We start from the raw sequence: 25,653 nt of genomic DNA, 5'->3' as shown, positions 1-25,653 counted from the left end.
TTACAGGAACCCTACATCCAAATTCACAATGATAGGGTGGTAATGAAAACAGACCCACACTTCATGCCGAAGGTGGTGTCGGGGTACCACATGAATCAAACTATACAAATACCAAGTTTCTTCCAGAAACCAACAACAAGCGCCGAACGAGCTCTTCACACCCTAGACGCAGGAAGGGCTGTCATGCACTACATTGAAAGGACAAAGGAACACAGGAAAACATAGCAATTCTTTGTTTCCTTCGTAAAGAGCTTCATGGGAAAGCCAGTAACTAAAGAAACAATTGCGAGATGGATCGCACAGACAATACAATTCTGCCACAAACAGGCAAGGGGAGAAGTGGCAGGAGGGACACAAGCCCACTCTACCAGGAAAAAGGGAGCTACAATAGCTTTCCTGGCCAACACACCCATTCCGGACATATGCCTGGCGTCCACATGGGATTCAGTGCACACGTTCACAAAGCACTACTGCGTGGATATACAGATGAACAAGGAAGCACAAGTCGGATAGTTTCTTACCTGTCGGTGTAGTTTTGCAGCTTGAAGATCTTTCTGGATTCACTAGCGAACCCACCCACCTCCGCCAGAAAGGTGAGGCTGAAGAGGAAGGGGGTTGAAAACATGGACAATTACTTAAACAAACCTTGAAGGTTAAAGCGGTGAAAGACTTACTAGAACATTGCCATTACTTCGGTAACAGAACAAACACGAGAAAAAAGAATCCGAAGATGGCGCCCAAGAGTGGGTGCTTCCGTAGGAAGCGCGCCAACGTCACCGGAAATACACCAAAAGGTGGGACGTCGACGCCCACCTGGGCTACCAAAAAAAAAAAAAAGACTACGATTTCGGACCAAACCACAAGACCGCGGAATAATGCACAGCATAGTGAATCCAGAAAGATCTTCAAGCTGCAAAACTACACCGACAGGTAAGAAACTATTAGTTTTGGCGGATATGTGCCCCGCGACTTGAATGAATTTATTTCGATTTATAATAAGGCTTTTTGATTATTAGCCAGTTGTCGCCCCTTTGATGTCCGCCAAGCACACCTTACAGATCCCGCATCTGCTGAGCCCGACTGCAGAGTGCTGGGCTTGATGTCGACCTGTTTAACACTTATGACTTCAAACAAAGTAGTTGTAAAGGGACAGCTGAAATTCCAGGAGCCTAGTCCCGACAGGTCGACGATTTCGAAGGGCTGGAAGAGGTCCCCCGCTACACGGTGGAGGAGGGCACTGGACATTCCAGGAGCCTAGTCCCGACAGCTCGACGACTTCGGATGGCTTGAAGTGGTCCCCCGCTACACGGCGGAGGAGGGCACTGGACATCGAATGCTGTCTTATTTAAAGCGCTTTGATAACCTATTCGGTTCAAGTTACTGAAATGTGCAACGTAACTGATTCTATGTAAACTGCTGTGTTAACATGTAACGAAACTTGTGCTATGTAAAGCGCTTTGATAACCTAATCGGTTCAAGTTCGCGCTATAGAAAACTCTAAAAATAAATAAAATAAATAAAATTTACGTTGTTTACTTTTGCTCGGTGTGGCATTATTCACAAAAAGTATAAGTGATTAACAGCTAGATGCATCAATAAAAAATCCGCTCGCAAAGGGGCAAATTCTCCGAATCGGCACCTTTGCGACCGGGATTTTTGCATTTGGGATGCATCATCCCAAATCACAACAATGCCTTATAACGTCTTTTTTTTCTTCTTACAGAGAGGATCAGACGAACTACTTTCAGGAAGTGTGCTTAACGGGCCAAATTCTAATATGAGCAGCATTGTTGTTACGGGTTAGTAATCCGTTTATATTCAGCACCCTCCTTCAAACTTGTAATGTAAAAGTAAATGTTTAATATGTAGATAGGCCAGAGATGTGAAACTTAAAATGGTCTTCTTGCCTAAGCTGTAGCGGGCATCTTGGGCTCTTTGATCGTAGAAAAACTTAACTGTACATGTGTAAATGTTTTTAGGAATAAATATTTTTTACATTTTCCATGACCCTGATTGTAAATGGAAACTAAAGTACATATTTAATCATATTGGATGTGATCACTTGTTGATGTAGAGCCAAAACCGAACGAAGGACATCTGTGTTAAACAGATATTAAAATGAGCTGCTATTAAATTTGCCTAAACCCCTTTTGACTTTAGTCTATTGATTAATGTGATAGAATGTTCTGTCCACTTGAGACTGGACCTTCATTGACCATTCAGAAAATATTTACACACCTTTTCTGAGGGACTTGAACCCACCCTAGTTGCAGAAGAGGATGTAGGGCGACTTGACAAATCTAAAAGCTGACCCTTTCAGAAGCTGTAGAACAACTTCAACTTACTTGACATGCCATCCTCACTTGACATGCCATCCTCGGTCACCACTGTACTCAACCATTAAACATGACCAGCTTAAGCACCCCTCAAAGATTGGCAGCAGGATCTGGTGAGGAAGGTTTGAATGGTGTATCTAGAACGTTAACTTGTGGGTATAATGCTTTGTGTTGACTTTGGTAACTTCAGAAGCGTCTGTGTTCTTACTTCAGAAGATCTAACCTGGAGGGTTGACAACAGACCAGCACTGTTGCTGAAACCCTGACCTCCTAAACTATGTTATGCACATCTTCATCGTTGACGAAGAGGGATTCTGGAACACTACTTGTTATATTGGTATTTGTAATAAAGGCCAATTGATGACATCTCTTGGATGGTTCAAATTATGATGGCTGCTCCAACCAAATATAGCAAAGCCATTTCATGATCCGCTCATGCCTGTGCCATAGAAGATAGTTCTAACATGCCCTGGCTACAGATGTGTAATCTGCACAGACATCAGGCCACATTCTTTGTAGATGCCGATCAAACAGGAGAAGGCTGTTGAACTGTGAGTGGTCTTGCGGGTCACTGTAAAACGCTTCCCAGTATTGGAGTATTAGGTGAATTAGTCTGCCAGTAGAGCAAGCTTCCTTCCATTGCAAAGCATAATGTCCATTGTCAAAAGCAGCAGCCACCTGGGACTGTTTGCTTCAAAGGGGAAACAGTCTTACAAGATTTTTTCCAGATGAAAAGTAACACACTGGAGTGATAAAGAAATGCACACTTCAAGAAATAAGGATGTAAATGCACATTACTGTTAAACAAAAGATGCAGTACTTAATATTATTGTACCTCAGTTTTTGCCATTGCAGATCATTTTTAATCCACTTTTTGTTAAAAATGCGAACTAATGTGTAGACGTTTTAAGAAGCTGAGTGACTCTATAAGGGGACACAACCTTTTAATCTACATGTTTTACCCTATGATTGTAGGTCCAGTAAAATAGGGCAGTAAAACCAGCCATCGTCAGTCTTTTATTTTTCTTTTATTTGTACTCTATGGTTTTGTCGTTGCATCAATCAATTAAAAAATATACTATAAAATTAATCGGTGCCCATCAGATTCAAAAGTACAAGAGTTTTTGGACAAAGCTGTCTTTTTAATGAGTGAAATGTGCCCCAGCAAATTTGCTGTCTCGCGTGAATGATAAGCAGTTGTTTTTCTAGCTCTTTACAAGTTTCTTGTTTTCTGTTGCATACAAATTCTCTTTCTCAGTATTTGCGATAGTCTGGAATGCGTAACACCGAAAATACGTTCAGCATGACTGATATATGGTAGGTTGTTTTATACTGTAAAATAGTTAAACCTGAAAAATGGGATCCTTCATCCGCCCTATAAACATAGAGCCGAGCCTATATTTTTTGGGATGGACTGCCACAAGCATGCAGACTCACTATATGTTTAGTTGAAATTCAACCCTGCCAGTCCTCCGTGGGCTAAAAAAAAAGTTCTCTCGTAGGGGATTTCCATGTATAGTCATAAGCATACAGGTCACCTTCAATCCAGGGCAAATGGTCACACAAGTAATCCACTTACCGCATCAAGTTGCTAGAGCTACAAGCAGTTCAATTGGCATTGAAAGCCTTTCGGCCATCACTCAGCTCCAACTCCCTGCTTATCCAGACAGATAATACATCAACAATGTATACCTCAACAAGCAGGGAGGCTCCAGACCATTATCCAGGGAAGCCCAGATGATCTGGAATGGCTTCTGGCCAGAAATTTGACCATAACAGCAACTCACCTCCCAGATGTTCAAAATGCTCAGTCTGACTCTCTAAGCAGGCTTCGCCAGGAAAACTACGAGTGGGTGTTAAACAACGATGTGGTCCACTATTTCTTTGGAATGTTGGGTACTTCAGAGGTCGACTTGTTCACCACTGCAGAAAACAGCAAATGCCAAAACTTCCCGTCGAGTTACTACCAACTGAGAACGTTGGGGAAATACCCTATGGATCAACTGGTCAAGCAGATTTCTCTGCGCCTTTCCTCCAGTTACCCCTAATCCTGGCAGCCCTCAAGCTAGCTCAGTCACGGGCCACAATGATTCTCATAGCCCTGGAGTGGCCATGTCCGTGGTGGTTCATAGACCCCCTTCACCAGTCTGTCCGTCCCCATCTAGGGCTTCCATGCCGATCAGATCTACTAACTAAGTTCAGAACCTAGATGGTGCAACCCAACTTCTAATCTTTGAATTTAACAGCATGGCTCCTGAGCTAGTACGGTATGGACACTTGAACTTCCCTCAAAGTTGCATGGACATCCTCAAACAAGCTACGCGGCCATCCACACATTCTGTTTATGTTCATAAATGGAAGATATTCTGTATTTGGGGCTCATCGAAGAATAAGGATCCTACCTCGTGCAAGGAAGTTGTTGTCTTTGCTTCATGTGGCACAATCTGGCCCTCAATTTTCTTTCATTAGGGTTCACTTGGCAGCCCTTTCTGCCTACAGGAAATGCCCTCCACAAGCTTGCTTTTTTTTCATAATCATCAGATCTGGAGGGTTTGAAGAAGGTCTTTCCTCCCATTAAGAGTCCCTGTCCTCCTTGGGAGCTTAATGTGGTCCTTTCCCGTCTTACGCAAGAACCTTTTGAACCCATATATGTCTTCTCTTCAGCATCTGTCTTGCTTTCCTTGTGGCAATTGCTTCTGCCCCCATGGTTGGCGAAATCCAGGCACTAAGCTGTAAAGAACCAAACAGTTTTTCATGTATCGGATTTTCATGTGAAACTGACTATTTCCTTGCCTACTTTTTTCCAGCATCCATCTACTCCAGCGGAGATCTCTTAAATCCCTGGATGTTAGGTGGGTATTTAAAATTATATCTAGATAAAACTAAAGATCTACGGAGATCTCACCGGTTATTTGTAAACTATGGCAGATGGATTGTTTACTGCATCCTAGTCTGTTACCAAAAAGCTAATAAATCCCTATCCAGTAAGCCTAAAGCTCACTCAACCAGAGGGAAGGCAGCTACCTTGCTTCGTAATATTCGTGAGATTTGCAAGACTGCCACTTGGAAATCGGTTCATACTTTCACTAAATAATACTGCCTGTACTCAGATGCCAAGGCAGATGCTCAAGTAGGATAGGCTTGCATCGGGGACCTGTTTGCTTAAATCTACATATATTTTTTTTCTCAGTTTCTTCCACCATGTTCTGTTGGGATGGGCTAGCTAGTCTATTCTAGTGCGTACAACTATACATGGAAATCCCCTACTAGAGAAGGTACAGTTTCTTACCTGTAACTCCTGTTCTCTCATAAGGGTTTTCAGGTAAATATTCTGTATTTCACTAAACCTGTGTGGAGTCTTTGTGGGAATTTCATTGTTACCGTAATTTAAGTTGCACAAATACTTTACACCTTGCCGCTTTCACTAAGCCTGACTGCTTTGTGCTAAGCTCCCAGAGGGTGAGCACAGGTTAATTTAAGGTCTGTATCAGACCGGTCTACGTTGGTGCTCCCTAACTTGGACTGTGTGCAAACCTCTGCCAACTAGTCACCCAATTTCTAACACTGGGGATCAGGGTTGAGGATAGGACTTGTTTGTGTAATACTATGCAGTAATTCAGTGTTAACTAAAACTCTGTACTGAAGACCATTTAATACCCTTTCTCCTTGATTAGCATTTTTTGCTCTGTCTGTGCTAATTGGCATTTTGTTTTTTCCTTTTCTATTCTCCTGATTTGGATTTTTTTTAACCTAAAATCCTGTAATTGGTGAGCCAACAGCTACACCTGCACAATTGCAGTTTGAGTTGGCCAAACTGGAGAGTTGCAAAGTGACCCAGCTTAAGATTTCCTGACAGAAGTTTTCAGGGCTTTACAGAGGACTTCACCAGAAAGGTACATTTGTAAGCCACTGAGGGCCTTCATGGAAGCAATGGATGCAGGACCTGTGGTCCAAGATATGCTAAGGAATTCTACAAGGGTTGCTGATGTGGCCCTAAAGGAAGGTAGTCCCCAGGGAGGGGCTGGCCATCGAACATGCCATGATCTCCCTCAGCAGGAAGTCCAGTGTTAAGTGGTACACCATATACCCAGGGCTTGTAATCTAAATGCTATTTGTGTGCCTGCAACACTTATTCTGCTACACATGCAAGTAGCCTTTCAAACTTGTCGCAGGCCTACCATTGCATGGCTTGTGTGTGCAGTTTACTGCCACTTAGACTAGACATTTAAAACCTCTTGCTTAGCTTTAAACTGCCATTTATTACACATATGTAACCTCCAAGGTAGGCCTTAGGTAGCCTTGTGGGCAGGGTAGAATGGGTACTTGCAAGTTTTACATGTCCTGCTAGTGACCAACAGCTAAATTTTGTTTTTCACTACTGTGAGGCCTACTCCGCTCACATACTAGCGTTGGTAATTCCTTAAAATACTTTGAAGCTTTAATTCCTGGTTTGAAAGGAGTGGATAAATCAAATTTCATATCAAATGGTATGGTAATGATAAATCCTTTTTTAAGTGGTGAAACTGGATTTGACGTTACTATTTTAGAAATGCCACTTTTAGAAAGTGGACATTTCTCTGCTCTAAGCTTTGCTCTGTGTGCCTGCCACCTCTCTCCATTACATGTCTGGGCTGGGTGACAGCTACACTGTGTATTCCGTCTAGATAGCCACAAACCCAGGAAGGGCTGGTGTAGCAGAGGTCAACTCTGCATCCAGATAGCCTCCCTGGGCAGGAAGGGGGAGATGTGGCTTACACTTTGATCTGCATAGGCTGTGTCCTGTCCTCACTCGAAGAGTTGATTGCACACCACATATAGCTTTGCAGACAAGGCTGGGTTGAAAGGGATCCTTGTACACTTCAGAGTTTCTTTGAAATCACCCGCTACATTTCTTCAGCAGTGCTCCAGTGTCAGCCTTTCCTTTTGTAGAATAAGGCATCGAATTGCCATATAATGGCCTGTTACCTTGAATTAAAGAAGGAATAATAAAAACCACTGTCCGCCTAGCTATTGCCTGTATGGATGAGGCCTAGCCAGGTAGAATAGCACCATAATTCATAAAAACTTGGTTAACTTTTAAGGAACTCTGTAGTCCTGTCTAGACAATATGTAAAAATAGCTCAAAGTCCCATTAACATTAAGAGGTCTTAAGTTCCTGTTTGCAGGGGACAAAGGAGTGGAAAAAAGTAGGCCGCTTCCAATACAACATTTGGTACAAAGGATAGATTAGTTTTGCAGCGTGAATCCTTTTCTGGATTCAAATGCGGTGCATTATTCTGCCATCTAGTGGTCTGGTATGGAACAGATTGTTTTTTTCTTCTTGTTTTGGGAGTTGTCGACCACCATTTGGGGCCAGGTATGTCCACTGTGACGTCGGAGAGCTCCCTGGAGGTTGTTGTGCGTGGTAGCCATCTTCAGATTCTTTTTTCTGCTGTTGGGTCTGGCAGCAAGACAGGACGCTCCGAAAACATTTCTGGGAAAACCCCGAAAAAAAGAGAAAGTTGAGTGTCAACAAGTGGCGAGGTAGGGGCCATGGAACATACCCCCTTCTAATTCTGCCCCGGATGTCATCACTAGTTCGCACAGCGAGACTCACACAACGTGTGCAACCTCTGCCTGCCCAAAGACCACAAGGACTGTGAGGCCTGCACATTGTTCCAGCCGAAAAAACTCAGGACATGCCAAAATCAGAGTGAGGCCCGCTACGCAACAATGTCAGACTTTGAAGAAAACTTCCCTGAAGGAGCTAGGCCTTTCCAGTGATCAAGAGGACCAGGGAGTTCCGGCAGAATCTATGCACAACGGATCAGACGTTGAAATTCTGGAAAGAGACTCCGAAAAGCCACACGCCCAGAAGAAGACAGGCGCGATGCAAGAAAGAAGACTGGTAAGGTAAGACACCATACACATACATCAGAAACAAAGGGCCACAAGAGCAAGGCTCCGCTTAACTCCTTGCGTGCTCATGATGAGCTGAGCTCGTCATGACACGCGCAGCGCTCACACGTGGGGCTACATCCCCGCGATGCTGAGCGTTCTAAAAAACGGGCGTGGTGATGACTAGCTCAGCTCGTCATCAGCACAGCGCCACCGTGCAGTGTGACGAGCTGAGGTAATCACTAGCACCGTGGCGCTGCGCGCGCCCCCTCCCCCGAAGGGTATAAGACAGCCCGACTACAAAGAAAAAGGCGATCGAAAACCAGACCCATCCAAAGAACCCCACCGAACCCTACCAAGGGACAATTCGAGGCAAAATTGCACGAGACTCCAAATACAAGGGTCGGACACAAACCCTTAAGGGAAGCGCAACGCAGTCGAAACCAGAGGCAAGTTCGAACAAGAAAAGAAAGTCTCCAATGCTGAGAGAGCCCTCCAAGTCGAGAAAAAGAGAAACCGACTCCAAACCGAAATGGCAACGCTCCTCCAGAAGGAGTTCAATGCTTTGCTGAAGGACTTCAGAATTCCAAAAGTACCAGTCACCGAAGCGGACAACGTCGACCGGAAGGAGCTGAAGAAGCTGAAGGGGAAGGAGGAGATTCTGGAATCACCCTCAACCCGCGCAAGAAAGATCTCGGAGTACAGAAACGCTCCTTGAGAGGAGGAAGCCTCTGAATTTCGAGGAAACATGGAATGACCTTGACATCAAACGTCCAGAAGAGGAGATATGCTGCTATGCCTCGAAGGCAACCCCACCAGATGATATAGCCTTCTACAACGGCCTAGTTAAAAGGGCAGCAGACACTTTCGGAGTCCCCCTCGAAAAGGAGAAGGGAGACAGATTATTACTTTTAGGAACATTAGCCCCAGCCAACAAGGGGACACAATACTTGCCAATGCTGCCAAGCATTCTAGACCAAGGCAAAGAAGCCTTTAATGAACCCGCCTCAAGCAAAGGGGTAACGCCAAGGGTCTAGAAGAAGTAAAAGCCTCCTCCAAGTACCCTAAGTATATTCAAGGGAGCACTGTAACTGACTCAATCATAGTCACCACTGCCAGGAGAAGAGCAAATGCCTTCTCTAACAGCGGACCACCCCGAGAGGAAAAAAGCAAGCTAATGGATATGGTGAGCAGGAAGATGAAAAAAGAGGCAGTGGCGAATTGCAAACACTAATGCCTTGCTAAACGGGCGTGGACACCAGCAATGGGATGACAACTAGGAGCTCCTCCAATAAGTCCCTGGAGAAGGACAGGAAGAGATCGAAATCTATTGTCCAGGAAGGCAAGAATATCACAAACACATACTTTAAATCTGCACTAGATGCAGCAGACAAATGTGCACAGGCACCACCCTAAGAAGGAATGCCTGGCTTAGAATTTCAGGTTTTAAGCAGAAGGTTCCACCTCCATCATTAACAGTCCTTTCACAGGAGAGGCACTACTTGGAAAGAAGGTTGACTAATCTCTTAAAACAAATCAAAAAGGATAACAAGACTGCAAGAGCGATTGGAGCACTGCAGCAGAGAGGTACCTTCAAAAGAGGTGGGTTTAACAGCAGAAAGCCCACAGAAAGAGGAACATTTGTTCAAGGACAGTAAATGTCACAACAAGGCCAAGCGAATGGCCAACAAACAGGATACCAAGTTTGGCAGCAACAGCCGAAGCAGTCCTTTCAAAGAAGAGACAGAGGCTGAGGCCAGCCGCTTGACTAGAGGAAGAGGAAATGGCTCTAATTGACTCATACAAAGACCCACACCAGGGGGGCGCAGATTATCACAATACCTAAAACAGTGTCAAAAATTCACCACAGACAATTGGATATTACATTTGGTAAAATAGAGGTATTGCATAGAACTAACAAAAACACAACATGAACAATTCCCTTGAGACCTCTATTTATTTTTCAGTGATTCAATGATTAATTCAAATACGGGCTGTTCATGAAGTGAACCACCTTGTATACTATCTGCTTCGCAATGTAGGTGATCGCTTCGTTACGGCGACTCTTTGTGGCACGTGTGTACTTTTTGAGAAGCTTGCATTGGAGATAGTATTAGAGGTGGCTTTGCACAGTCCATTTCAAGATGATGCCCCAAGGGTGTTAATATTAATGATGGGAAGAAATGACATTTGAGCACATTGAACTAACATAAAAGGAAGTTTTTCATTGACAACAGACTTACCTCAAGAATTATTTTGACGCACAGTGCATTAAAGGTTGTAGATATAAAGCGGTTACCATCCTGTATATGACAGGGTTATTATTGTATATCCTTTGCTGCTAACTGTGGAGAATTCGTAAAAGAATCCTCAGGGTGTGGAGGAAACAGGTTTGTTACCTGGCGGGCCCTGATAAAGGTGGTGTTCATCTGTTGCGTAAACCACCGAAACGCATTGACCGAGGCTGTTTAGATCCTCCTAAGGGTCACAGAGACTGATTACAACTCTGTCTCACATTGTACAGATATTTGCAGATGTGATTGAGGTATGAATGTATATGAATTGATTTGTATGTTTGGGGTGTTTCTCTACCTGGGGGTCATGATGTTGCTATCTCCCGCGCCAGGATACTATACTTTTTAGTAACAGAGCGCGCTACAAAAGCCTCTATAATAATCTGGAAAAATGATTTCAAAATTGTAAAGAAAATTTGAATTTTGCTAAATTTAAATGATAAAAAGAATGTTATAACATTTTGATAAAAGAAAGAAAACTAATAAACAAAGTTGAATTATTACAAATGTGTACATGTTTATAGATTTTTTGTTCACTTCGTTAACAGCCCGTATTTGAATCCATAATTGAATCACAGAAAAAGAAATGGAGGTCACAAGGGAGTTTTCCATGTTGTTGTGTTGTTTTCCCCTCTTCTCCCTGACTTTGAAAAACATATTTTTAAAAGGGGTCCCCCGTCTCTTTGCATAGAACTAAGAAAAACGTCACACGCAAATCCACCGAAAATAATGAAGTTCCTCAAATCAGAACTCCTACAGCTAAATGCAGAAATCAAAGACCTTCTCTAAAAACAAGCATAAGAATTGGTACCAAGACGACACTTTTTCAAAGGAAACTACACTCCGTATTTCCTGTTTCCAAAACAGGACCATAGACCAATCCTGGACCTAAGGTTCATAAACATTAATTTTGCAGCGTGAATCTTTCTGGATTCACTATGCTGTGCATATTCCGCGGTCTTGTGGTTTGGTCCGGATTCGTAGTCTTTTCTTTTTTTTTTTTGTAGCCCTTGTGGGCGTCGGCGTCACACCTTGGGTGCATTTCCGGTGACGTCGGCATGCTTCCTGCGGAAGCTCCCACTCTTGGGCGCCATCTTCAGATTCTGTTTTCCGCGGTCGGGTCTGGATCGTTCCCGTTTGGGCTCCAGACATTTTTGGAGAAAGTACTGAAAAGAGTGGAAGTTGGAGGAGATATTGGAAGAAGAAGGCTAAGGAAGACTTCACAGAACATCAACGAAGAGGGAAGAAGGTGAAAACCTCGACAACTTAGACGATCGTCGACGTCCACGCGGTCAGGGAGGCCTGAACGCAAGAGGATGGACAACACACTGTTCAAGTTCTGCCCGAACTGCAGACACAAGTACGCACAGAAGGACCAGCACCCGGTTTGCAACCTTTGCCTACCGGTAGAACACAGAAGCGAGGACTGCAACGCCTGCGCCGTCTTCGCCCAGAAGACCCTTCGTGTGAGGAAGAGACAGAGGGTAGCACACGCCGCCCTCGACGGAAAATCCCCTACGCCATCGCTGTACGAGCTGGGGATTTCCTCGGAGGAGGAGGACAACGCTGCCGCCGAAGACGACAGCTACACGGTCGTAGAGACCGATTACAAGAAGACACCTGATAAGGTAGGAGACTTGACGTCCCACAAGAGCACGAGAGACTCTGAGTCTCGAAAGTACGAGGCCAAGAGCCCGAAGGCGCCGACGCAGCGAAATCTGCAGTCCGCGACCACAAGCAGGCCCAGCGGATCCTCGGAGAAGGAGTCCCTGGCGCCGAAAGCTGTTGACCAGCAGAAAGCGTCGAAGATCGTCGCCGAAAGGGACCGATCGATGTCGAGGGAGAAAGACCCTAAAGCCTCGGCACCGTCCAAGGACCCGAAAACCAGTTAGACGTCCAAGCCGTCGACGCCGAAAATCTCGCCGACGAACCAGGCGCCGAAGAGAAGGGCCGAACGCTCCGAAGCCGAACACGCGGCCGAGGTGGAAAGGAAAAGGCGTCGGCTAGAGGCCGAGATGGCAAGCCTCTTGCAGCGGAGAAAGGAGGTCGCCGCCGAGATGAGTGCCTTCACGATTCCACTCAAGACCAAGCACACCGTGGAAGATCTGGTCGAGGAGGAAGAGGAACAGGGCAACGACCATGTGCCGAGCGATGAGATGGTCGACGAGCGGGAAGCTGAAGAAAATCCCTACGAGGATTACAGTTATGAGGGCAGTAGGGTGGACGCCGAGTCGGTCACCTCTGGCCCACGCGAGGAGGATTACCTAGACGTCGACACCGAGAGCCCGGAAGAGCCGGTCGACTCGTACCCCTCGAACCTCGCCGCCGGACGACATCGGGGCGTACAACTCGGCGATACAATCAGCCGCAACTGCATTCAAGTTGAAACTCGACCAAGAAAAGCAGAAAGCAGACTTCCTGCTAGAGACATTGCTTCCAACACAGACAAGAAGCCAGTTCCTCCCAATGCTCGAGAGCGTCTTGGCTCAGGGAAAGGAAGCGTTCAAGGAGCCCGCGACATGCAAGGCGGTAACTCCCAGAACAGAGAAAAAATACAAACACTCCTCGAAGGACCCAGCCTACATTCGAGGCGAGGTCTCCGCTGACTCCATTATCACTTCGACAGCTAGGAAGAGGGCGAGCGTATCCACTACCTCGGGCCCCCCACCGGATAAGGAGAGCAAGAGGATGGATCTGGTGGGGAGAAGGATCGAGCGAAATGCCGCGACCCACTGGCGCATGGCTAACTCCAACGCCCTGTTAAACAGGCACATGTACCAGATCATGGAGGGGCTGGGGCACTTGGTGAAGGACCTACCCCAGGATGCCAGGCAGAAGGCCGAAAAGTTGATTGAAGATGGGAAGAACGCGGCAAATTCTTGCCTTAAGACGGCCCTGGACGGAGCAGACACCGCCAGCAGGCTCATGATGATGGGTGTCACAGAGAGGAGACACGCCTGGCTCAGGATCTCAGGGTTGAAACCAGAGGTGCAACACAGTATCCTGAACACACCGTTCAACGGCGAAACACTTTTCGGGGCAACGGTTGACGACAAACTATGCCAACTCAAAAAGGATAACGAGACGGCAAGATCCATGGGGGCATTGCAGTTCAGAGGCAACAGAAGAGGCACCCCGGCGCGGAGGCCTGGCGGGAGAGGTGGAAACCAGCCAGGTACATTGCACCAGGCCTTCCAGCAGACGCACCAGACGGACCCGCAGGCTCAGCAAGGTCACCAGAAGCAGTCCTGGCAATACCAGCCAAGAGGTCAGTCCTTTGGAGGGAGAAATGGACGTGGTCAGAATAGAAGAGGGGAGCAGCAGCCCACCTCAAAGTGACTTCAGACACCTCCGGGTGCCCGACCACAGGAAAGACCCCAGGGGGCACCACGTACGAAGGGGTCAGGACAATCTAGAGGCCTACGACCACATGACACCAGTGGGAGGAAGGTTAAAGTTCTATCTCCAAGAATGGAGAGAAATAACATCGGACAAATGGATACTAAACATCATCCAATTCGGATACTGCTTGGAGTTGGAAGGAAAGCCAACAAACGGAAAGCCAAGGGGGAAGCCACCAGCAAGAGAACAGCTGGCGAGGCTTCAGGAAGAAGTGCAAGAACTTCTTCAGAAAAAGGCCATAGAAAGAGTTCCCTTCAGGGAAAGAAACAAGGGAATATACTCGACGTACTTCCTAGTACCAAAGGTCGACGACAAGATGAGACCCATCCTAGACCTAAGGTTCCTCAACAAATTCATAAAGACACAAAAGTTCAAAATGACCTCCCTGCAGGAGGTGCTGCCGCAATTGCAGGTCGGAGACTTCATGGTCACGATAGACCTCAAGGACGCCTACCTGCACATACCGATGAACGAGAAGCACAAGCATATGCTCAGGTTCGCAATCGGAGGAGGCCACTACCAGTTCACAACGCTGGCCTTCGGACTGAAATCAGCACGAAGGGTATTCACGAAGTGCCTCGCGGCAGTCGCAGCGCACCTACAAAGACAGAACATACACGTATACCCTTACCTGGACGACTGGCTGGTGAAAGCAAACTCCAGAAATGCAAGCAGCATGCACAGGCAGTGACGAGCACGCTCATAAACCTGGGGTTCTCCGTCCATTGGAAGAAATCATCAATGGAGCCAGAGCAAGTAAAGATCTTCCTGGGGGCACAGATCAACACCTTACAGGGCAAGGTGTTTCCCAGCGAGAAGAGAGCGAGAGCACTGGTCAAGGAAACCCGCCTCTACCGGAAGGGACAAGCTCGGACAGTGAGGACTGCGAGCAAGATCATGGGGATGATGGCATCATGCATCCACCTAGTGCCGAATGTGCGGCTCCACATGAGACCCATGCAAGAATGGCTCCAGGAACAATGGTCACAGGCTTCGGGCAGTTGGGAGGATCTTGTGGTGGTGACGCACGCAGTGCAGAAGGAGATGGCATGGTGGACCTTGGAGAACTTAACAAGGGGACAACCCCTAACACTCCCAACTCCGACAGTGACCATCACCACGGACGCATCCCTGAAGGGATGGGGCGCTCACATGGAAGAGCTCAAAGTGAGGGGTCTTTGGACGCCAGCAGATGCGACAAGGCACATCAATTACCTCGAATTGAAGACGATCTTCCTTGCACTAAAAGCCTTCCAGACAAGACTGTACAGGCAGAGGGTGTTGCTACAGACAGACAACACTACGGCGATGTTCTACATCAACAAGCAGGGTGGAACTCAGTCATCAACGCTTTCGACGCTGGCGCAGGAGATATGGAGGTGGGCCATCCCTCTCCAGATAGACCTGCTAGCCATACACCTACCAGGGAAAGAGAACATTCAGGCAGACTGGCTGAGCAGACAGACCTTGGCATCCCACGAATGGGAGCTCAATGCTCAGGAGACAAGGAGGCTGTTCAACAGGTGGGGAACACCATCTGTGGACCTGTTTGCAACACGCCAGAATGCGAAATGCCGAAACTTCGCATCCAGAGAACACGAAGAAGGGTCCCTTGGGAATGCCCTATGGATAGATTGGTCCGGGAAATTTGCGTACGCTTTTCCCCCCCGATACCACTGATACACAGAGTACTGAGCAAGTGTAGTGAAAAGACCTGCTCTCCATGCAGAACGGAGAGGTGCTGCACCCAGAACCAGAGAGCATGAGCCTAGTAGCATGGCTCCTGAAGACATAGAGTTCGCACATTTGAGACTGCCCGAGAGCACCCTCAGGGTCCTTCGGGAGGCACGAAGGCCCAGCACACGGAAGTGCTATGTCGCAAAGTGGAAAAGATTCACGAGCTGGTGCAAGAGGGAAGGGCTCCACAAAAAACTGAAAAAGGACTCCACGGTACTGAAGTACCTGACACACTTACTGGAGAAAAACCTCAGCTCGTCCTCCTTGAGGGTTCCCCTCGCGGCTATAGTGGCATACACAAGGGGGGAGATGGGCAGAAGCTTCTTCACATCACAGGTCGTAAAGAGGTTCCTGGAAGGAGCAAAAAGGATTGCACCACCCAAGCGGGTACCACCACCGGCATGGAACTTAAACGTGGTCTTGACGGAACTCATGAAGGAGCCCTTCGAGCCACTTCACAAGGCCTCCTTGAAGATGCTAACTATGAAAACTGCCTTCCTGGTTGCAATACCGTCCTTACGGAGAGTGAGCGAGCTGCAAGCGCTAACGCTACAGGAGCCCTACTTACAAATACACAATGACAAGGTGGTGATGAGGACCGACCCACACTTCATGCCGAAGGTGGTGTCCAAGTTCCACATGAACCAGTCCATGCAGATACAGAGTTTTTTCCAAAAACCAACGACTAAGGCAGAGCGAGCTCTGCACACCCTGGACGCCAGAAGGGCGGTCATGCATTACATTGAAAGGACTAAAGGGCACAGGAAAACGAAACAGTTCTTTGTGTCGTTCGCCAACAGTTACATGGGCAAGGCAGTGACTAAGACCACTATTGCACGATGGATCGCGCACACAATCCAACTCTGCCACAAAAGGGCAGGAGAAGAACTGGCAGAGGGGGCACGCGCCCACTCCACTAGAAAAAAGGGGGCTACAATAGCCTTCCTGGCCAATACACCCATACAAGACATATGCCTGGCGGCAACATGGGCTTCGGTACACACATTCACGAAACACTATTGCGTGGATGTGCAGATGAACAAGGAAGCACAAGTCGGACAAAGGGTGCTCCAGCATATATTCAGAAACCAGAGCTCATCTTCCACCCAGCCGCCACGGAAATGAGAAACCGCTACGAAATCGATGCACAGCATAGTGAATCCAGAAATATTCACGCTGCAAAACGAATAGTTTCTTACCTGTCGGTGTAGTTTTGCAGCTTGAAGATCTTTCTGGATTCAGTAGCGAACCCACCCACCTCCGACAGAAAGATGAGGCTGGAGAGAGAAGAGGTGGTCAAAAAAAAAAAAAAAAGAGGAGAAGTAAAAGAACATAAGGACAAGTGGTAAAGAAATTATCACCTGAATAGAACATTGCCATTACTTCGGAAACGAAAGAAACACGGAAAAAAGAATCCGAAGATGGTGCCCAAGAGTGGCAGCTTCCGCAGGAAGCATGCCGACGTCACCGGAAATGCACCCAAGGAGGTGTGACGCCGACGCCCACAAGGGCTACAAAAAAAAAATAATCAAAGAAAAGACTACGAATCCGGACCCAACCACAAGACCGCGGAATATGCACAGCATAGTGAATCCAGAAAGATCTTCAAGCTGCAAAACTACACCGACAGGTAAGAAACTATTCGTTTTAACAACATTTCAAAATGACTAACTCTGCAAGAGATAATCCCACATATTCAAAAAGGACAACATGGCAACAATAGATCTCAAGCATGCCTATTTGCACATGAAAATCGGAAATGAAAATTTTCTAATAAATCTCACAGCTCCAGAGTACCCACAGCACTGGCAGGCAAGAGACTGGCTTCTCTGTGTACATAGTCACCTTTCTGATCCCTGCCCATTGTTCTTTGCGCCACTCTTTGAACTCTCACACTGAACCTAGGTCGCTCCCTATGCATCCGAGGCTTTCAGTAAAATGTGTTGATTTTTCTTATTATGCTACTCTTTGGCCCCTTATTCGCACTTTGCTTTCCCTCTGTGCTTAATGTCTCAGCCTCCTACTGGACCTCTTATGCAGCCTCCGCACTGCTCTGGTCTGCCTTTTATGTCTCACCTAAGTCTACATTTGAAGCACCCTACTTTTCTTGAGGGGATCTCATGCAGGCTACAGGCTTTCTTTTTTTTTTTTCATGAGCCCATCACGTCTTAACTGTGCTGCAACTATGCTCTTTTCTTCGCCCTGTGGCTTATTCGGTGGTGCTGTTTGCCAGTGCCTTCTGTCTAGAGAACTAGGTTCTCTGCACTTGGAAAAGAAAACAGAAGGGGCAAGGCAGGGTTGCAGTGATATATTTAAGACTAACTAAAAGCCTAAGCCTTATTTTCAGTGATACAATGTCACCAAAACATCACACTTGAAATTGTGAGGGGCTTTATATGGTGTTCTGTGCAGCACCATGCTTGACTTTATCGCAACAGCGGGCCCTAGACTGTGGGTCATTTTCTCAATAGGCAGGACAATAGGCATCTTTGAATATCTGCTACATGATGCGAACTCAGGCTCTCCCAGGGAATATAGCTCTGGTGTCACTGACAACAGGCGGGCCCATAGGCGTTCTAATCCACATTTTATCTAAATAACTGCTGTAACTAGTAAGTCTCCGAAGGCTCCTTTTATCACCACTGCAAACACTAATAAAGTTCTGGTTTAAAACTTTTTATCAACTTGCTGTTTTAGGTAGCACTTAAGAAATTAGATGGAGTTAATCTTTATCTAAGCACTAATAGTTGCAAAATTAATAATTGGAGGGCTAGGAAAATAAAACCCTTCACACAATGTGGTTAAGTGGTGGTGAGTCAAACTTAGAGGCTCAGTGCCCTTCTGTGGCAGCTGATCAGCCTCCTCACAAGATTCTGGAGCACTGCATGGCAAGATAATGTAGTTTGCCGTGTGAATCATTCTGGATTTTCTATGCTGTGCATTATCCCGCCATCTAGTGGTTGGGTCCGGAATCGTAGTATTTTTTCTTTATTTTTTTTTCTTTGTGGCCCAGGTGGGCATCTACATCTCCCCATTTGGTGTCCTTTGTGACCTCTAGGCGCGTCCGGCGGAAGCTCCCACTTTTGGTCGCAATCTTCAGATTCTTTTTTCTGCTGTTGGGTCTGGATCGTCACGGAAGAGTTCCAGCAACATTTGAAGAAGGAATCAACTAAGATCTGCAAGAAAAGCAGCGAAAATTGGAGAATTCAGCACAGACTGCAGGCCGGACCACCGGGACGACTAAGAGAGGAAAAACCAAGAACGTCGGCGTCCAACGGAAAATGCTCACACAGGGGGGCTCCTTGACCGCAGACATGGACAAGAATCCATTCAAATACTGCAACAATTGCCACCACAAGTACGCGCAGAGGGATCAGCGCCCAGTTTGCAACCTCTGCCTACCGCTCGACCATCGAAGCGAGGACTGCAATGCCTGCTCAGTGTTAACATCAAAGACTCTGGACGGAGTCGCGTGATGTCGCCCCGCTGGGATGCTTTGGCACAAAAGTTTCCGGATCCAGTCTCACGCCTGGGGATAATTCTATGTGAAGAAATCTACAGCTAGAATCTGCTCTACCAGATACATAGTTAATGAAAGTAACTAACTCGTACTTTAGTGCAAAACAAAGTGAAGAGTCGACATGGCATCCATCCCTGGGTGAAAAAAGAAGTGTGGATTCTGCACACCTGTATGTGTTGTGTTAACCTAATTGTTTTCTTGTTTCACTCGTTTTACGTGCGTTGTGTGACTTATGTTTGCCAAACACGTGAATACAGATCAAGAGTGGCCGGGTCCCGAATAGGCACCTGGGCTCACACAAACACAGTGGGGGGGAATTAATACTAACACTCACTCAACTCTGGAACAATTTTAAATCACAATAATAAGTAACAATACTATTTCTGATTCACCTCATACAATTTAATCATTGCATGATTTTCATATATATGTTTGTGCATAAATGTCTTCCATTACAAACCATGACGTGTGTATTACATTGTAAAATTTAGTTTGTATGATTGCATTTTTACAATGTAATGCACACGTCATTTTTTGTAATTTGAAGACATTTATGCACAACCAAATATATATGAACGTCATGCGATGATTAAATTGGATGATGTGAATCAGAAATAGTATTGTAACTTATTATTCTGATTTAAAAATTGTTCTAGAGTTGAGTGATTTTTAGTATTAATCCGCCACACTGTGCTTGTGTGAGCCCAGGCCACCTATTCGGGACCTGGCCACTCTTGGTTCATCCCTGGGTGCCATGCCTACAACCCACTGCCCCCTGGCATAGATAACCCATCCCTCTAGCGGGGTGCACTATACGTGAGGGTGCATGTGCCCTGTAGCCCTACAATGTCTAAGCCAATTCTTAGACATTGTAAGTGCAGTATTGCCATTAAGAGTATATGTTGCTGGGAGTTTGTCATTACAAACTCTGCAGTACCATAATGGATTTACTGAAAACTGAGAAGTTTGATTCAAACTTCTCAGCACATTAAACCCACACTGATGCCAGTGTAGGATTGAATGAAAAAGGAACACAGAGGGCATCCTAGAGATGCCCCCTGAAAAATTACCTAACACTAGTGTCCAGGCTCATTGGCTGCTCCCCAGCTGCCACCACCAGACCGGTTTCTGGAAGCCTGCTGCTCTTTAAGGCCTAAAACAATGCACATCCTGGGGTGAGGTGCAAAGCCTCCTCCCCAGGTTGGGCAGGGTCCACGGAGGGGAATCTTCAAAGGCTTGCCGCCTTTGTGAGATTCCCCAGGCCTTTTGCGGCTTCCAGAAACTGGACCCCACCGGTTCTGACACCCACTTTGGGTGGGAGAACGAGCGGGAAAACTGTGAGGGAGGTGTGCCCACCTCTGCCAACCCCACCCCTCAGGGAGGGGAGGGGAGGTGAAGCACAACTCCAAGTCCCCACCAGCTTGCAGATGGGGGACCCAGCCAACCAGAGTGGGGCATATGCCCCCCTCCCACTGGAGGGTGGCATAATAGGGAGTGTACCCACCCCAAGGAAGGAAACCTATTGGTCCCAACCTTTTACCTACCTGTAACTCCCCTAAATCTATTATTTAGGGTCACCCCCTAAACTTGCTGCCTCAGACCAGCAACGACCGAACAGCTGTGCTGTAGCTAAGAGGACACCACTGACTTGGCCCCAGCCCTATCGGGCTGTCTCCACCTCAGACCTGCAGAAGTGAAACTGTCATGTGTCCTGTAGCCAGCAACCCCCAGAACCCTACCGACCTTCCCTGCCTTCCAAGGAAAAGACGGTCTCCTGTGAACGCCGGATTTGTTCACACTGACGCCAGCTTCTGCAAGTCTGCACCACTCTGCACCCGTCGCCCACAGCCCGAGTTAGAGTGGCTGAACGCTACAAGGAGGTCTCATGCATGCCAGACAAGAGATACAGTGATCCTTGACCTTCCTAAAGCCGACGCTTCCAGCTTTATTCAGGAAGGTACCTCCAACCACGACCAGGATCTGGTGGTAAGATCCTAACCTAAAAGACACCCCTGCACCCCACTTCCTTGGGTGGCCCAACCGACACTGTCCAACTAACCCCCAGCATCCCACCAACCACCAGCATCCCAACTTACATCTCTGAGTTGCGGTCGCTACCAGAAGACCTTAGTCCCCGAACCTGCAGACTGTCCCTATTGAAAGTAACATGGCACCAGAAGACAAACCTGCACCCGGTTGCCCTTGTGCCGCCAAGGGTGTACATTTGGTGTTAACTTGAATCCTCATTTGCCCTGAGCTTAAATCCAGGAGCTTTGCTCCTACAACTTTGTAGCCTGCTCTTAAGCAGCCACCAACTGGAGGCCTGCTTCCCCCATTAACTAACATTGGGCCTCCTCACTCGGCTCCCTGCCGCCCTATTGCAGCTGAGGGTGCTTTGAGAGTGCATCTTCGACCCTGGGGAAACCCCCCCCCCCCCCCCTCCCCCAGTCTAACCAAAGAAACTCCACTCCCACAACAAAGTACTTACCTCCTGAACCGATTACACTATTTCAAAGACACAAGCTTGCCATTCCTAACAATCACTTTAATAAGAAAAGCCAGATCTATTAGTTGCCAATTATTGTTTTATATCTTTGGATTTTTTGTATTTTGTAATATTTTGCAGAGCTTCATAGCTGGTGACCTATTCATAATGAAACCAATTTGATTTGCAAACATGCTTTGATTGCAGTTTGGTTTATATGCTGATTTATTTCTTTCAGCTAATGGTAATGATAGCAAGAAATTTAAAGGCGATGATAAAATGGATGCTGCTCCTTCCCGTGTCCTCCACATTCGAAAGTTGCCTGGCGAAGTAACAGACGCGGAAGTAATTGCTTTAGGTTTGCCTTTCGGCAAAGTTACCAACATCCTTATGCTGAAAGGAAAAAATCAGGTAGCCTTTTCTGCTCTATATTGTACTTTTATTTGCATTTAATCAGCATTTTTTTTTGTTTAATTTGTTAACACTGTATTAAGGGACTTGCTTTTTATATAGCATGTAATATTGGAGTTTTGCCATTTAAAGGCACTGTAAATAACTTATAGTTCAAGGCATGTGGGCTGCTGAATTCATATCTGTGCATAGATCGCCGCCTAATGTTGGGTCTGGATGATTGCACATTGTTGTCCTGGAAGAGTCTTCAAAGTATCACAAGATAGGTGGCTCCTCCCTTGGACTACAGTGCGCATGGGCATCCTCTCCATGCTCAGATTGTTTTTTTCCGCCATTGGGTTCGGATGTACTTTCCAGCACTCCAAGTTCGGAATCAAGATAAACTTTTAGAAAGGCCAAAAGGCCTTCGGTTTTCGTCGGTATTGTTCTCGATCGGTACCGATAAACCTTCTTTAACATTAGTTTGCACTCAGGTCGTCGAATCGGGCTGTTAGGCCTTCTCGACGCCACGTGGACCGACGGTCGATGGAACGAAGCCCATTCAAATACTGCCCGCAGTGCTACTTAGTTCTCGCACACCGATAAACATCCAGTGTGCAACAAATGCTTGTCTTCAGATCATAATGAAGACAATTGCCTAGCTTGTGCCCATTTCCGGTCCAAAAAGACAATCCGGAATCGACGGGCGGCAAGGCAAGAAATGCAGAGGTCGGCACCAGAGCCCGAGAATATCTTCAACTAAGAAGAACTGGTTGACGCCGAAGACTCTGATCAAGAGGGAGATCAATTCTCCGAGCACGACTCTGAATATTATATCGACGACGAAGAACAGATCGTCGATGTCGAAGAATACGAACAAGATATCGTAGCTGTCGAAGAAGACTCCGATGGCGACGAGGGGCGAACCGTGAGTACACCGCCCCATACAGACACTACACCGATATCCGAGACTCAGGTTGAGGCATTGCCAACAGGCCTTAGCCAAGATCAAGATACTGGTTCTACAGCCTGCCATACCGCCTGGCTAAGAACATACAAAAAAAGCCTTCTGAGACACTTAATCCAAGGCCGGTTCCATTGAAACCGAAACTCATCGACACAACAGTCTTCGGACCGAACGTCGTCGAACCGAAGGTGATAAAGCCAACGGGCGCTGACCCAAAGGCCACCGTTCCATTAACATCTTCGAAGCCAAAGCCTGTCGACTTGAGCAAATCTAGTTCGACTGTCGAAAAAGGAAAGAAGCCTGTCGACTAAGGCAAAAGGGATACGCCCTAGGCGGTCGCCGAACCGAAACCTAAGCTAGACCACACCAAATCGGTCGAGCCGAAGCCCATCAATTCAAACAGGGGCATCGAGCCAAAGACATAGGCTCCGAAGACACCTCTACCACCTAAACAGGTTACCGAACCGACGAAACCGCTCGGTCCAAAAACAGTGGTGAAACTTGTAAAAGACGTCGGACCGACAACCTGTCGGCAAGCCTCAAAAACCGATCCAAGCACCAAAAGCGGTCAAACAGAGTAAAGGCATTGAACCGAAGAAGGTCAAACCAAACACTACGGTGCCAAGGCAAAAGACTGTGGAAGAGGAGATCATCCATCCAGACCCATCCACAGAAGATCAGTCAAAACTATATATTCACCCAAATACTGGGAAAGTGACTGTTTATAAAAGGAAGAAAAGACCAGTGCCTAGTAAAGGCTTTTCTAAAATCCCACTCAAAAAGAGACTGTGCTACCTCTCCTGTTCTTTTCCAACCTATCTCTCCAGCTATGCCTGCTACTCCATACACACCATACTCACCTGCACACTCTGACTACAACCAAGATCAAGATAAGGATGCAGATGTGGGTTTTGGAGATAGACAAAACCCCTATGTAGACCCCAATACACAACCATGGGGGGTTGGAGGTGAGCCAGACAATGAGGGGGCTCTACCCATTACAGACCCTACTGTATACCCAGCTAAGCCATCACCCACAGAAGACACAGTGGCTTTTAACTCCTTAATAGACAGAGCTGCAAGCTACCATAATGTAGACATGCATTCTGATGCTATAGAAGAGGACTTTCTATTTGATACGCTGGCAGCATCAGAATGAAGTGTCAAAACTCTCCCCATGTTAAAGGGCGTACTAAAGCACGCAAATGACATCTTCAAAGACACTGCTAGGGCAAGTGTCATCAACCCTAGAATAGAGAAGTATAGGGCTGCACCAGTAGACCCTACATACATCTTGGGGCGACTGCCTTTAGACTCCTTGGTGGTATCCAATGCACGGAAGCATGCGAATTCACAAACAACTGGAGAGGCTCCTCCTCCTGACAAGGAGTCTTAAGATTTTAGAAGCGTCAGGCAAAAGAGTAGCAGCTCAAGCAGCAAACTCATGGAGAATAGCCAATACACAGGCCTTGCTGGCCAGATATGACAGGGCACACTGATACTTTAGAGGGACTTCTCCAATACTTACCCGAGCCTTACAAAGAGCAGGCAGATGAACTTATACAAGAGGGAAAGCTTATCACCAATGCCTCCATTAAGTGTGCTCTAGACTCAGCAGATATAGCTGCCAGATCTATTAACACAAGCGTACTGCTTAGAAGGCACGCATGGCTTTGCATATCTGGATTAAAAAATGAAGTACAGGCCACAATTCTTAACCAGCCTATGAATCCAGATTTCTTGTTTGGTCCAGCAGTTGACTCAATTCTGGACAAAATGAAAAAGGACAACGAAACGGCAAAGTACATGGGAGCCCTTCAGTCCCAACAACACAGAGGCTCCTTTTGTCGCTCAAGTTATAGAGAAGGAGCGCGAGGTAACACATCGTAGCAATCCTCCACTTACAAAGCTTATACGCAATCCACATACAATAAAAACACAAACACAGAGGAAATAATACAAAGGGCATGGGTCGTGGAGGCAATGCCAAAAGATCCTCCACTAACACCAAACAGTGACTTCTTGGCACTACCCCCAGACCATATAACACCGGTCGGGGAAGACTACAACAATTCCTGCCAGTCTGGTTAAACATCACTACAGACAGGTGGGTAAGGCAAATTATCCAACATGGCTATTGCCTAGAACTCGCGTCAACACCACCCAACATACCACCCGTGCACCGTCCCATGTCGCAGGAACATATAATATTACTGCAGCAAGAGGTCATCAGTATGCTACAAAAGGGGGCCATAGAACCAGTCCCACTACAACACCTAGGAACGGGAGTATACTCTCTATACTTCCTCATTCCGAAAAAGGACGGTTCACTAAAACCAATATTGGACCTCCGGCCCCTTAACCTGTACATATTGTCAGAGCACTTTCATATGCTCACTCTCCAACAAGTCTTACCACTGCTTCTCCAGGGAGACTTCCTAGCAACTCTAGACCTCAAAGATGCATACTTTCATATACCAATACACCCTGCTCACAGAAAGTATCTAAGGTTCAGTATTCAAGGACAGCACTACCAGTCAACGTCCTACCATTCGGTGTAACAGCTCCATGGGTGTTCACCAAATGCCTAGCAACAGTGGTGGCACATCTCAGGAGACAAGACATTCATGTGTACCCATTTCTGA

General features: G+C 46.7%; 1 protein-coding gene across 2 annotated transcripts in view; it reads left to right on the top strand.

Moving 5' to 3' along the window:
* PTBP2 (polypyrimidine tract binding protein 2) overlaps positions 1 to 25,653 on the top strand; it is a 212,911-nt gene that overhangs the window by 53,892 nt on the left and 133,366 nt on the right. For both annotated transcript variants that reach the window (XM_086954720.1, XM_086954715.1), the window contains exons 3-4: positions 1,724 to 1,799; positions 21,890 to 22,062. In XM_086954720.1, coding sequence (XP_086810846.1) covers positions 1,724 to 1,799; positions 21,890 to 22,062 — 249 coding nt within the window. The remainder of the gene's footprint in view (positions 1 to 1,723; positions 1,800 to 21,889; positions 22,063 to 25,653) is intronic.

This window comes from Lissotriton vulgaris, chromosome 1_1, assembly GCF_964263255.1.
Source record: "Lissotriton vulgaris chromosome 1_1, aLisVul1.2, whole genome shotgun sequence".
NCBI lineage: Eukaryota > Metazoa > Chordata > Amphibia > Caudata > Salamandridae > Lissotriton > Lissotriton vulgaris.
Note: the sequence above shows the minus strand (reverse complement) of the source record. Positions and strands in the feature narration are given on the sequence as shown.